Source organism: Haematobia irritans, chromosome 1, assembly GCF_050003625.1.
Source record: "Haematobia irritans isolate KBUSLIRL chromosome 1, ASM5000362v1, whole genome shotgun sequence".
In the NCBI taxonomy this organism is placed as follows: Eukaryota; Metazoa; Arthropoda; class Insecta; order Diptera; family Muscidae; genus Haematobia; species Haematobia irritans.
This window is the reverse complement of record NC_134397.1, coordinates 136,313,974-136,329,843: the sequence shown is the minus strand read 5'-3', so window position 1 is coordinate 136,329,843 and position 15,870 is coordinate 136,313,974. Positions and strand designations below refer to the sequence as shown.

Here is a 15,870-nt window from a genome sequence, read left to right as displayed (position 1 = left end):
GATGGATGCCGACTGATTCAATGTGGCGGAATGTATGAAAAGATCATAAATGGAATCACTAGGGATGGGAAAGGAAGGTAAGGGAAGGGAAGGAATGGATGGATGAATGCCTCTTTTTGCGTTTGATAGATGACAAAGATACATGAGAATGTCTAGATCAATTTTTGTTTTGTTGTTTTCTGAATTCACAATGAATGACGAATGAACCATAAGGAGTATAAAGTATTTCTTTTTTTCTACAAGAAGAAAGAAAAAAAAGCAGAACTATAAATTTTTTCTATGAGAGCGATGATGGTGATGCTGCTCAAAGTAGTGTCCCGATCGATGTATACCATATATGTTTATTATGATAATGGAGGTCAAAATAGTCAATTTGAATGTTTCACAAATATCACAATTATCAATTCAATAAACAAATAAACATACATACTTCTTCCCCACGATCCACGATCTCTCAACTATTTTGTTTGGCTCTGTGTCTTCTGTCTGTACCTTCTTCATGGTGATGTTCATCTTTGCTTTGATTTGTGTGGGGACTGTATAGTTTTGACGCAAAATATTTGACAGCGGTATTTTGATTTTTTGTTTCGGGATGTTTTGTTTTTGATTTTTCGTTGACTAGGAAAACTTTTTTAAACGTTCTAATGACAATTGGGTAAACTATAAATAATAGATCTGTTCGCATACTTTTCCAGTTAAAAAAAAAACCAGTAAAAACTAGCAAGTGAGTAAAAGTGTATTTTACTGGATCGGGGGGAAATCGAAAACCGGAAGACGCTGAGACGACAAAGAGAGTTGCCGGTAGTTTCAAGCGAAACCCTAACCTCTCTCTCCGAGATGCCGCAAATAAGCTGGGTGTATCGTCTACAACCGTGCATCGAGCCAAAAAACGAGCCGGACTATCGACTTACAAGAAGGTAGTGACTCCAAATTGCGATGATAAACAAAATACGACGGCCAAAGCACGATCCCGGAGGCTGTACACGACGATGCCGACGAAGTTTGACTGTGTGGTAATGGACGACGAAACCTACGTCAAAGCCGACTACAAGCAGCTTCCGGGACAGGAGTTTTATACGGCAAAAGGAAGGGGAAAGGTAGCAGATATTTTCAAGCACATAAAACTGTCAAAGTTCGCAAAGAAATATCTGGTTTGGCAAGCCATCTGTACCTGAGGCTTGAAAAGCAGCATTTTCATAGCTTCCGGGACTGTCAACCAAGAAATTTACGTGAAAGAGTGTTTGAATAAACGTCTGCTGCCTTTCCTGAAGAAACACGGTTGTTCCGTACTGTTTTGGCCGGATTTGGCATCTTGCCATTACGGTAAAAAGACCATGGAGTGGTACGCCGCCAACAACGTGCAGGTGGTTCCCACACCCAGAGAAGGAATATGATCACCTCAAACATGTTTTAAGAGCAAAATGTTATTTTTGGGTCGTGACCATGTAACATGGTTTTCGCAACCATGTTATTTTCTCGGAAATCATGTATCTGATTTCGGCAAGCAGGTTATATTTGACGAGAAAATGACATTTTAGTGACAAACATGTTACATGGTCACCATACAAAAATAACATTTTGCTCTTGAAACATGTTTGAGGTGATCATATTCCTTCTCTGCGTGCAAGGACAAGAACCCTCCCAACACGCCAGAGCTCCGCCCAATTGAGAAATACAGGCTATTGTCAAGCGGAACCTAAAGAAGACCAAAAAACTGCTAAGGACGAGCAGCAGTTCAAGGCAAACTGGCTTTCTGCGACGAAGAAGGTGGACAAGGTGGCTGTACAAAATCTGATGGCAGGTGTCAAGCGTGAGGCCCGGCAATTCGGATTTGGAAAAGCGAAAGCCTAACTGAATATTTTTCCTGAATTTTATACTAATTGAACGTGAAAAAGAAATTTAATTTGATTTTTTAAATAAACGATTTCCCTTGACCAAATTTTGACTGTATCACCCTTTACAACAATTTTCACAGTGACAGTAGAAAACTCAAAAAAATGCTACTCGGACCATCTCTGGTTCACAGACAAACGGGCAGATTGTCAGATGGACATCGATAACTCGACTCAGGGCCGGCCCTGAGCATTATTACAAAAGATACCATGTGTCCATCTACCTGTTACACAGTGTGGTCCAGTGTATACAAATACATTAACCTCCATGTTCCGAAATTCGGAATCGCAAAATTTTCATTTTGGCCATTATTTCATAACCCTGAATCTTATTGACATAAATCTTGGTAATATAGTTTTCTGTAATAGGAAGTTCAAATTAAAGTTGTATTGGAGACCGAGAATCTCTCAATTTTTTCGTTAAAATAAAAATAAATTCTTGCGATTTGCGATTCGTAATATCGGAAAATGTGTCTAAATAATTGTATTATTTGAGTTTTGCGATCAAACCAATAAAATTGTTATTTGAATCAATTGATTTCTTGGGCACTATCTATTAATATTTTAATTTATTCAATTAATAACGTAATTGGTTGTGATCGCAAAACTCAATAATTTTTTTTTATGGAGGCATTTAGTTATTTATTTTATTTTTATTTATAATTATTTCACTTTTGGAAGAAATAATTTTCTTATAATTTTATAAGACTTCACATAATTTAGCACATTCTTATGTATGTTCCCATTATAGCGATTTTCAATTATATTTTTATTTATTTGGCCCCAAAAAATTAATAAAATTATTTTTATTTAAATATTTTAAATAGAAATGTAAAATCTCACAATAATTTTTCAACTGATTTAATTTGAATTTGATTAAAATTTAATTTTTTAATTAATTGTGTTTTCAATCAATTTTTTAATTGTTTTCCTTTTATATACCTGCTTTAATGTGAATTTCTTACTTTCCCTATTATTTTTTATACCCTCCACCATAGGATGGGGGGTATATTAATTTTGTCATTCCGTTTGTAACACATCGAAATATTGCTCTAAGACCCCATAAAGTATATATATTCTGGGTCGTGGTGAAATTCTGAGTCGATCTGAGCATGTCCGTCCGTCCGTCCGTCTGTTGAAATCACGCTAACTTCCGAACGAAACAAGCTATCGACTTGAAACTTGGCACAAGTAGTTGTTATTGATGTAGGTCGGATGGTATTGCAAATGGGCCATATCGGTCCACTTTCACGTATAGCCCCCATGTAAACGGACCCCAAATTTGGCTTGCCGATCCTCTAAGAGAAGCAAATTTCATCCGATGCGGCTGAAATTTGGTACATGGTGTTAGTATATGGTCTCTAACAACCATGAAAAAATTGGTCCATATCGGTCCATAATTATATATATAGTTCCCATATAAACCGATCACCCGATTTGGCTTGCAGGGCCTCTAAGAGAAACAATTTTCATCCGATCCGGCTGAAATTTGGTACATGGTGTTAGTATATGGTCTCTAACAACCATGCAAAAATTGGTCCATATCGGTCCATAATTATATATAGCCCCCATATAAACCGATCACCCGATGTGGCTTGCAGGGCCTCTAAGAGAAACAATTTTCATCCGATCCGGCTGAAATTTGGTACATGGTGTTAGTATATGGTCTCTAACAACCATGCAAAAATTGGTCCATAATTATATATAGCCCCCATATAAACCGACCACCAGATTAGACCTTCGGAGGCCCATGGATGAGCAAAATTCATCCGATTCGGTTAAAATTTGGTACGTGGTACGTTTCCAATAACAATTTGTCAAAATTTTATTTCTATAGAAAATTTTAATAAAATTTTATTACTATACAAAATTTTGTTAAAATTTTATTTCTATAGAAAATTTTGTTAAAATTATACAAAAAATATCAAAAAATATACAAAATTTTGTCAAGATTTTATTTGTATAGAAAATTTTGTCAAAATGTTATTTCTATAGGAAATTTTGTCAAAATTTTATTTCTATAGAAAATTTTGTCAAACTGAATACGTGTAGTATTTAATCGACCTTTTTTGTTTAATATACACCCCGTATGGACTAACTTAACATACAATTGAGAAGACGGTGTTAAGAAGGTATCTTAACCCTCTAATGCCCAAGCCCGCCTTTAGGCGGGCTTCATTTTATAAGGAAGCTTTTAGTAAAACACACCTTAAGACAACAAAAATGGGCAAAAGAAAAAGAAAACTTATTTGAAACTATTCAAGAGGCTTTGCAGCATATGCTGAATTTTACGGTATAAATTTTCCTTGCTTAGTTGTCTTGCTTTTGTGTTGTTAACATTGAAAATTTAATCAGCTGGCAAAAAAAAAATGGGGCATTAGAGGGTTAAACCTTGCCATCGGCAAGTGTTACCGAACCCAAGTAATTCGCTTGTGGATGACAGTCTTTAGTTTTTGTTTAATCTGACATTAGAGGGTTAAACCTTGCCATCGGGCATTAGAGGGTTAAACCTTGCCATCGGCAAGTGTTACCGAACCCAAGTAATTCGCTTGTGGATGACAGTCTTTAGTTTTTGTTTAATCTGACCATTTACCTTATTTGCAGTCATCAACGACCCAATCTCTGTGGACCTTACTAGACATTTTTTATTTAATAAAGATTGCAAAAAGTGAAAACATGCACTCGGTTTTTCTCCCCACTGTATGTCGATTGTTAAATCTACTCACTGTGTACATCATCAAGTCGATTGGCGGTAAAATCCCATTCGTAAATATTAGATATTCTATCATCGGATGTATATCTTAACTGATTTGAACTAAATTTGGCACGCATAGTAAAAATTAATGCTGTGCAAAATTGCACGTAACGCGGTCACATGAGTGTAAATCGTGCCAAAGACATATATGGGAGCAATATCTAAATCTACACCGATTTCTTATAAAATCTATAGGATTCTTTTCTGACCCAAAACAGATATTTGCGTCATATTTGAAGTCGATTATAAAAATGTCGGACATCGATAAATCGATTCAGGGGCCGGCCCTGAGTATTATTACCAAAGACATCATGCGTCTATTTCGTCTCTTTCTGGGTGTTGAAAACATTTGCACTAACTTATAATACAAATATAATAAGTACACACAAATTTTTTTTCAATCACGAAATTAATTGACCCGATTAAGTTTTTAATTGAAATGTTTTCAATCACTAAAATAATAGTATCAAACACAGTTCTTATTAAGTATCAAAATAATATTTGATTAAAAAATTAATTGATTTCGTTAACAAATTTCAAATTAATTCTTTAATTGATTCAATATAAAATTTTATTGAATTTAATTGACGTTGATTGCGAAATTCAATAATTTTTTTTAATAAAACGGCAACTATTTTCAATCACTTTCTCAACAGACTTATGCTAGGGTCACACTGGGCAAATATGTGACAGAATTCGAAAAAGAATCCGTCGCCACAGCCAAACCTGAAAACATTTTGAGCTCATATTGGATATATACTATCATTGTACGGTTATTTACAAAAACCCGTATCCAGATATTTGGAAAATGGTTCTGGAAAAATGTTTGATACTCATATTGGTCAAATATTTGCCTAGTGTGACCATAGCCTTAGTGTTATTAGCCACCGTGGTGCAATGATTAGCATGCCCGCCTTGCATACACATTCCCGCATCGACCTAACACCAAAAATTTTTTCAGCGGTGGATTATCCCGCTTCAGTAATGCTGGTGGCATTTCTGAGGGTTTCAAAGCTTCTCTAAGTGGTTTCACTGCAATTTAACGCCGTTCGGACTCGGCTATAAAAAGGAGGTCCTTTGTCATTGAGCTTAACATGGAATCGGGCAGCACTCAGTGATAAGGGAGAAGTTCACCAATGTGTTATCACAATGGACTGAATAGTGAGCCTGATACATCGGGCTGCCACCTAACCTAACCTAACCTAGTGTTATTAGTTTGATTAATTATTTGATTGTTTCGAAAAAAAAAAAAATTATTGAAAAATTTCAAAAATATCAAAAACGTGGTTTAGTCTTCCGAGTTTGATTAAAGAATTAATTATGTCAATTAATGTTTTAATTGAAAATTTAAAAATATTCAATCATTGATTTAACTGATTTTTTTTCTAGTTTGATTAAAAAGTTAATCGTATTAATTTTTTAATTAAAAAAGTTTTCAGCTTCAATCAACATATTAATGTTGATTGATATTTCGGTGATATTTTGTCTGTGTAATTAAATTTATATAAATTTTAAATAAAATTTATTAAAAGAATTAATTAAGCTTTGCGATCAAACATAATACAAATTTTCATTGAATCAATTAGAAATTTATTGAGTTTATTGAAATTTATTGAAAGAATTAATTAAGCTTTGCGATCAAACATAAAAAAAGTAATTTTTTAATCAAATCTAGTTTTATTTTTAATTAATTAATACATACTTCATTAAAAAATATAATTGTTTTCTTGGGCACTTTGAATTAACATATTAATTGATTCAATTAAAAACGTAATTGGTTTTAATCATAAAACTTACTTTTTTAATGGAGGCATTCAATTATTTATTGTATTTGTATCAGGGATCCGGAGCGGAGCGGAGCGGAGCAAGCCCTTTTTTTGCCGGAGCGGGAGCGGCATTTCTAAAATCCGGAGCGGAGCGGGAGCGGAGCGGGAGCGGAGCGGTTTCCAAATAAAAAACCGCTCCGCTCCGAATAAAATATTACTTGAATGAAATGTGTAACTTTGAAATTACACTGTGTAGGTAATTTCAAATATAGCTAGTACTTAGCGTAGTGTGAGTAAACGTTTAAATGTACAATATGTATTTTTGTACGTACGTACATTGGGGAAAACACAACGTGTTTTTTAGTAATTGTTTTCAAAAACGGCAAATGTCAAAATATATCTCTAGTATGTGTTGTAAAAGTAACAACAGTACTTTCGATCAATTTCATCCCGTATTACTACAAAGATGTTTGTAATGAACGTCAAATAAATGCAATTAAACGATCTTATTTATATTTAATTTTTTAGTTTTCTACACTGAAAAAAATATTGTCGTGAAGTCAAAGATTTCATGTCCTTAGAATAAGAATGCAAATTTTGCTTAACCTTGTCCAAAAGTCAATAAACTTTTGAATGAAGTTGTAATGTCCTTCTAATTAAGTGATTTTACTTAAAAATGTGTATCATAACATGAAAGATAAAATTTTTGAGGTAAGGTCAACGTGACTTTAATAATTAAGAAAAATTCTTTTTTTCAGTGTAAAGACATTCATATTTGCTTTACTATTGTACTATATCCTAGCATTCTCTTATTTCTGATATTAGTTCTCGAAAATTTAATTAAAAGTATGGATAGTTTCAATTTTGGTTGAAAAATGTGCGCATATACATTTATTTTAATTTTTTTCTCACATTGACTTGATTTGTATTATTGCATGTTATCTACTTTTTTGAGAACGAACATTTCTTAAAAACGCTGTTCGAAACTGTATTTTTACAATAAAGGGGAAAAAAGCGAAATTAGGTAACACTAGATCCGAGTAAGAATATTCGTAGGTATACCACGGACTGATTTCGATGGAGGTTGTTGCAAACATAAACATACACACACACACATTACAAATATAACAAAACCTCTTCTCTACGTCTGTTGCAAAACAACAAAAACTTTCGGAGAGTAGTTACTTCTACTCTGTGTATAGACTTTCAATTCCAATCAGCGTTGCCGTTTTGGTCCGATCGGACCAAAATTGGTCCAAAAGATTTCTAATTTTTAAATTTGGTCCGATGGTCGGACCAAACAGAATTTGGTCCATTTTCATAAATTTGGTTTCTATCACATATTAAATAGTAGATGGTGCACCGCAAAGAATATTGTCGGGAGGCCAAATATTTCACATGCTTAAAATACGAATACGAATTTTGCTTAGAATAGAAGACGTATTTCTCTGAAATAAAGTTTTTTCCTTGTCTAAACGTCTCTAAACTTTTCAATGAAGTCTGTTTGTCCTTATAGCTAAGTGGTTCCACATAAAAATGTGTATCCTAACATGAATGCAAATTTCGTTTTAATGAAGTCAAAATGGATTTAATATTTCTGAAAAAAATCTTCAAAATTAATAAAATGTTTCAACACATTGTTTTAAAGTCATTATACCCTAAACCACATAGTGGTTAGGATATCATAAGTTTGATCTGCCAAAAAATGTGCCTACCAGAAATATTGATTTTAGACCCAATAAAATCGGTATATAGATCGACTCAGAATCACCTCCTGAGTCGATCTAGCGCTTGGTGTCCGTCCGCCCATCCGTCCGTCTGTCCATGTATTTGTTGTTCACAGGATTCCGGTCGCAATTATTAGCCGATTTTGATTAAGTTTGGTACAGGGAGTTTTTTTGGGCACAAGGACGAACGCTATTGAATTTGGAAGAAATCGGATCAAATTTAGATATAGCTCCCATATATATGTATTGCTCGATTTCGACAAATGGGGTCACGTTGCACTTTTTTACTAACCGATCGTCGTCAAATTTAGCACAAAATAATCTTCTGTATCACACTTTAAGTCTGAAAATTTCATCGAAATCGGTTCAGATTTAGATATAGGTCCCATATATATGTATCGCCCGATTTTGCCAAATTAGGTCATAAAACCCTTATTTATCAACCGATCTTACTCAAAGTTGGCTAAATGTAATCTTCTATAGCACTAACTATATGTGCAAAAAATCATCGAAATCGGTTCAGATTTAGCTATAGCTCCCATATATGTACCACCCGATTTTTCTAAATAAAACAAGTAAGGAAAGTCTAAAGTCGGGCGGGGCCGACTATATTATACCCTGCACCACTTTGTAGATCTAAATTTTCGATACCATATCACATCTGTCAAATGTGTTGGGGGCTATATATAAAGGTTTGTCCCAAATATATACATTTAAATATCACTCGATCTGGACGGAATTTGATAGACTTCTACAAAATCTAGACTCAAAATTTAAGTCGGCTAATGCATTAGGTTGGAACACAATGTTACTAAAAAATATGGGAAACATTTAAATCTGAAGCAATTTTAAGGAAACTTCGCAAAAGTTTATATATGATTTATCGCTCGATATATATGTATTACAAGTTTGGGAAAATTAGAGCCATTTTTACAACTTTTCGACTAAGCAGTGGCGATTTTACAAGGAAAATGTTGGTATTTTGACCATTTTTGTCGAAATCAGAAAAACATATATACGGGAGCTATAACTAAATCTGAACCGATTTCAACCAAAGTTGGCACGCATAGCAACAATGCTAATTCTACTCCCTGTGCAAAATTTCAACTAAATCGGAGTTAAAAATTGGCCACTGTGGTCATATGAGTGTAAATCGGGCGAAAGCTATATATGGGAGATATATCTGAATCTGAACCAATTTCAACGAAATTTGGCACGCATAGCAACAATGCTAGTTCTACTCCCTGTGCAAAGTTTCAACTAAATCGGAACAAAATATTGGCCTCTGTGGTCATATGAGTGTAAATCGGCCGAAAGCTATATATGGGAGCTATATCTAAATCTGAACCGATTTCAACCAAATTTGGCACGCGTAGCTACAATGCTAATTCTACTCCCTGTGCAAAATTTCAACCAAATTGGGATAAAACTCTGGCCGATTTCTTCCAAAATCAATAGGGTTCTATTCTGAGCCAAAGCACATACTTGCTTTGATTACAAAAATGTGTTCACGGACAGACGGACATCGCTATATCGACTCAAGAGCCCACCCTGAGCATTTTTCCCAAAGACACCATGTGTCTATCTCGTCTCCTTCTGGGTGTTGCAAACATATGCACTAACTTATAATACCCTGTTCCACAGTGTGGAACAGGGTATAATAAAACTCAATTGAACAAATAATACAATGTTTGTACTATAATTTTCTCGAAGAGGAGCGTGGAGCGGAGCGGAGCGATTTTTTTTTTTGTCGGAGCGGAGCGGTTTTTTTTTCTCCGGAGCGGGAGCGGAGCGGAGCGAAAAAAATGGACCGCTCCGGATCCCTGATTTGTATATATTATTATTTCACCTTTGGAAGAAATAATTTTCTTGTAATATGTATTACTAATTATAAGACTTCGCATAATTTGCCACATTCTTCTGTATTTTCCGATTATAATTATTTTCAATTGTAGTTTTATATAATTTGATAAAAAAAAATTAATAAAATTGTTTTTATTCAATTAATATTAATATTTTAAATAGATACGTAAAAACTCACAATAATTTCTCCAATTAATTAATTTGAATTTGATAAAAAATTTAATTGTATCATTAATTAATTCAATCAATTAAAAAACTTCAACCGATTTTTTTATTGAAAATATTTTGGTTATATTGTTTTCTGTTCATATACTTAATGTGAATTCAATGCAAATTTCGTACTTTCCCTATTTTATCCAATCCTATTATATTACTCATTATACAATATATAAACTATCTTAAATTAATTTTGTTTTCTTTCTTACTTACAGAGTAAAAATATATTTGTTAAAGAAGAGCCAATAGATGGCAGTAAAGAGTTGCCACCACCTATTTGTAGTATATCCGACATATCAGATCATGAAGCCTCATTGGGTAAGTGTCGCAAAAAAAATCTTTTATTTTTAGCAACTAATATCTAAAATTATATTTAAAAATACATAGACGAAGTGAAAAAATGAAATAGCTAGTTTGGGTTTTGGTTGCGTTTTTTTTTGTATTTTGCCATATTGCGCAAAAAAATTCATAATTTTGTTGCCATTCTTTGCGATAAGATAATAACAACAATGCCTTGAAAACAATTAGAAATACATTGAAAATATATATATGAAAAAAAAAAAACATCAATTGAAGTGTAGCAAGAGTCGGGAAGACTCGGTGGTTCTTGGAATTTTATTTACTAAATTGCCGAGAGGTACTTTACATTCACAAAATATAAAATTAAAATAGAAATATTGTGAACTATTTCAAAAAAAAAAAAAAATTAGGGTATTGCGTTTTTAGAGCTACGAGGGTGATTCGTCAAGGAAATCTAAAGAAAAATCTTACCACCAAGCAATTTACTTTGGGTATAGAGACATTGAAAAAATTCGACTGTTTTATAAAAAGAATGAACTAACTCGTGCGAAAATTGAACTAAATTTAACTCCAGATTTTGAGATCTCCACAAATCGCACAAAAACAAAGTAAACTACATTATGGGAAAAATGAACTATCTCGTGCGAAAATTGAACTAAATTATATTCCAAATTTTGATTTGGATTTTTAATTACCATTTACGAAATTCATATTTCTCGAAAAGCAAAAATGAACTAAAAATAAAGAAAAAATCTTAGACTCCAGATCATTCCCATTTTAACCACGCTTTAGTTCATTCGTACTATTTTTGAGTTGTGTACGAAACTAACAAACTTCTTCTGTTTTAGGTAGAATTTAACTAATTTGTATGTCATTGAAACTTTACTGTCATTTAGTTTATAAAATTTTTGAGACATATTTGGAATAAAGAAACAATCATTGGGTTGGGGAAAATTTCTTACAACATTTTGAAAAATAAACTAAAACAAAATAAATTGTTTTCAATAAATATTAGTTCATTTTAGCATCAGTTTTACAACAGACTTTTTTTTGTACGTTGTTAAAAGCAGGAAAAATATGCCCTGTTGAACTTTTTAACTGCAGATCACGAAATTACACCCTCTCATTGAAGAAAAAATGAACTAAAAGTAACGAAAAAATCATTGGCGCCAAATCATCAACATTTTATATAGTTCACTATTTTAGGTAATCGTACGAAAATGTTCTTTTGTTTTAGTTCAAATTGAACTTATTCATGCGTACTCTATTTATGCGAACTTTATACCCACGTTATCACAATGGATTGACTAGTCTAAATGAGCCTGAAACTTAATAGGGCTGCCACTTTTATACCCACGTTTAGTTCATAAAATGTTTGAGACATACTTAAAAAAGTGGAAAATTAAAAAAAAAGTTAACTAACTAAAATAATTTTTTGCAATAAAAATAAGCATCAGATTAATTTTTTTCTGTGCAGCAAATTTTAAGGATGCCTGTGCGTACTTTATTTATGCGAACTTTATACCCACGTTATCACAATGGATTGACTAGTCTAAATGAGCCTGAAAATTAATCGGGCTGCCACTTTTATACCCACGTTTAGTTCATAAAATGTTTGAGATATACTTAAAAAGTGGAAAATTAAAAAAAAAAAGTTATTTAACTAAAATAATTTGTTTGCAATAAAAATAAGCATCAGATTATTTTTTTTTCTGTGCAGCAAATTTTAAGGATGCCTGTGTATTTTGTAAGCAGTTCATGATTTTTTTTCTGTTGCTTAAGCTACCCAGCAAAAAATGGAGCACTATTTCAAGAGGATTGTAAGGGAGAGAGGCAGTACCAACTGCTTACAAAACAACCGAATCGGCGCTGATTTTTTTGGGCGATGTCCCGATTTAGAGCAGCTTCTACATAGCGCTGATATAATTGCTCATTTTAATAGAAATATTACTCAGAAGTGATTTATAATCTTGAGTATAGCATTGTTGGCGTGAAGGAAAACAGCACTACCTTTCATGCATCTATGCTGCATGAATTGGTTGCAATAACGTAAACGAATGATCATAAACTAGTTTGATTACTCGTTTACGTTATTGCCACCGATTCATGCAGTGTGGATGTACTGCCTACTTTATTGTATACCAAAAAGCGCAATTAAACTCTTACTGCTGAAGTATTTTTTGATGGGTAGCGAAATTTTCCCAACCTCCCTCGTTAGTAAGACCAATGCACCAGCAAAATATATTTGGTTATAATTTTCAAGGCTATATTTTGTTATTAATTTTTTTTCGGTTATTTTTATGTAGTTGAGGGTACACTGATAAATAATAAAACAAAATATTTTAGCAAAATTTTTTGATTCTGTTACATTTGTCTATTGCTTCACGGTCTCACCCTGTATCAAAAAAAAAAAAACAACAATGAAATCGAAACCAAACCTGAAAGTCTGGCCAAATGATAAGATAACGCTTGTTGGTTGGTAGTGGGTATTGTTAAAATATTTCTCTTCTGGAGGGCTACAAAACAAAACAAAAAATCTCTAATTTAGCTAAAATTCAAATGTCGCAGAGTATATGCAGAGTATTTGCCCAACAAAAAAAAAGTCATTAATAAAATAGCATTTGCACATATTTAGTACTTGTATCTTATCTTTTGTTTGTTTTACTAGAAGAAGAAGATGGTGGTACACTCTCCATTTGTTTTCGATCAAAGTTCAAGGTCCCTGCACAAATGCCCTTGTGGAAATAGAAAATCAAGAAGTATGGCAAGAAAATTTTCAAACTCGAGAACCTTTAATTTCAAAGGCAAATGGTCTTAATAAATTAAAGTTTCATTAATCATGTCCGCAAGACTGCCAGTTCGCCCCTTTGTAAGGATTGCTCGAAACTCCTCTCAAAATTCGATCGAGGAACTTTATCGCTACCGATTGTTTGTCGAAAATGATCCGGTGGTGAGTCCACTATGTCTGGTGAGGAAAACAAGCAGGTGTATCATGTGGCTCTTCTTTACATATATACTACTCTAAAACAGGTATATACGGCCGTAAGTTCGGCCAGGTGAAATCTGGGGAGTTCGGCCTATGTACCCTCCACCATGGATTGCGTAGAAACTTCTACGAAAGATGGACTTTTTGCACGATACGTAGAGAGCCAGAATTGAAATATGGGGGTCGCTTATGTGGGGGCTATATACAATTATGAACTTGATATGGACCAATTTTTGTGTAATTAGGGATCGATTTATCTGAGGGCTATATAAAGGGTGATTTGTTAAGAGCTTGATAACTTTTTTTTAAAAAAAAAACGCATAAAATTTGCAAAATCTCATCGGTTCTTTATTTGAAACGTTAGATTGGTCCATGACATTTACTTTTTGAAGATAATTTCATTTAAATGTTGACCGCGGCTGCGTCTTAGGTGGTCCATTCGGAAAGTCCAATTTTGGGCAACTTTTTCGAGCATTTCGGCCGGAATAGCCCGAATTTCTTCGGAAATGTTGTCTTCCAAAGCTGGAATAGTTGCTGGCTTATTTCTGTAGACTTTAGACTTGACGCAGCCCCACAAAAAATAGTCTAAAGGCGTCAAATCGCATGATCTTGGTGGCCAACTTACCGGTCCATTTCTTGAGATGAATTGTTCTCCGAAGTTTTCCCTCAAAATGGCCATAGAATCGCGAGCTGTGTGGCATGTAGCGCCATCTTGTTGAAACCACATGTCAACCAAGTTCAGTTCTTCCATTTTTGGCAACAAAAAGTTTGTTAGCATCGAACGATAGCGATCGCCATTCACCGTAACGTTGCGTCCAACAGCATCTTTGAAAAAATACGGTCCAATGATTCCACCAGCGTACAAACCACACCAAACAGTGCATTTTTCGGGATGCATGGGCAGTTCTTGAACGGCTTCTGGTTGCTCTTCACTCCAAATGCGGCAATTTTGCTTATTTACGTAGCCATTCAACCAGAAATGAGCCTCATCGCTGAACAAAATTTGTCGATAAAAAGCGGATTTTCTGCCAACTTTTCTAGGGCCCATTCACTTAAAATTCGACGTTGTGGCAGATCGTAAGTCTATTCATGATGAAATGTCAAAGCATACTGAGCATCTTTCTCTTTGACACCATGTCTGAAATCCCACGTGATCTGTCAAATACTAATGCATGAAAATCCTAACCTCAAAAGAATCACCCTTTATAACTATAGACCGATATGGACCTAGTTAGGCATAGTTGTTAACGGCCATATACTAGCACAATGTACCAAATTTCAACTGACTCGGATGAAATTTGCTCCTCCAAGAGGCTCCAAAACCAAATCTGAGGATCGGTTTATATGGGGGCTATATATGATTGTGGACTGATATGGACCACTTTTGGCATGATTGTTAAATATCATGTACTACCACCACGTACCAAATTTCAACCAGATCGGATGAATTTTGCTTCTCCACAAGGCACCGGAGGTCAAATCCGGGGATCGGTTTATATGGGGGCTATATATAATTATGGACTGATATGTACCAATTCATGCATGATTGTTGGATACCATATACTAACATCACGTACCAAATTTCAACCGAATCGGATGAAATTTGCTTTTCTTAGAGGCTCCGCAAGCCAATATATATATAATTATGGACCGATTTCAACCAATTTTTGCACGGGTGTTTGAGGCCATATATTAACACCAGGTACCAAATTTCAACTGAATCAGATGAATTTGGGTCTTCCAAGAGGCTCCGGAGGTCAAATCTGGTGATCGGTTTATATTGGGGCTATATATAATTATGGACCGATGTTGACCAATTTTTGCATGGCCATTAGAGACCATATACTTACACCATGTACCAAATTTCAGCTGGATCGGATGAAATTTGCTTTTCTTAGAGGCTCCGCAAGCCAAATCGGGGCATCGGTTTGTTTGGGGGCTATATATGATTATGGACTGATATGGACCACTTTTGGCATGGTTGTTAAATATCATATACTACCACCACGTACCAAATTTCAACCCGATCGGATGAATTTTGCTTCTCCATAAGGCACCGGAGGTGAAATCTGGGGATCGGTTTATATGGGAACTATATATAATTATGGACCGATTTCAACCAATTTTTGCATGGGTGTTTGAGGACATATATTAACACCACGTACCAAATTTGAACAGAATCAGATGAATTTTGGTCTTCCAAGAGGCTCCGGAGGTCAAATCTGGTGATCTGGTTTATATGGCGGCTATATATAATTATGGACCGATATTGACCAATTTTTGCATGGTCATTAGAGACCATATACTTACACCATGTACCAAATTTCAGCCGGATCGAATGAAATTTGCTTTTCTTAGAGGCTCC

The 15,870-nt window shown here is 34.3% G+C and overlaps 2 protein-coding genes across 2 annotated transcripts in view; one reads left to right on the top strand and one right to left on the bottom strand.

Moving 5' to 3' along the window:
* pnt (ETS transcription factor pointed) overlaps positions 1–15,870 on the top strand; it is a 594,656-nt gene that overhangs the window by 112,567 nt on the left and 466,219 nt on the right. Inside the window, exon 3 of the mRNA XM_075291727.1 lies at positions 10,435–10,537. Within this exon, the coding sequence (XP_075147842.1) occupies positions 10,435–10,537 (103 nt within the window). The remainder of the gene's footprint in view (positions 1–10,434; positions 10,538–15,870) is intronic.
* The window catches only part of Nagk (N-acetylglucosamine kinase), a 225,954-nt gene that overhangs the window by 184,198 nt on the left and 25,886 nt on the right, over positions 1–15,870 (bottom strand). The gene's annotated exons all lie outside the window — the stretch shown is intronic.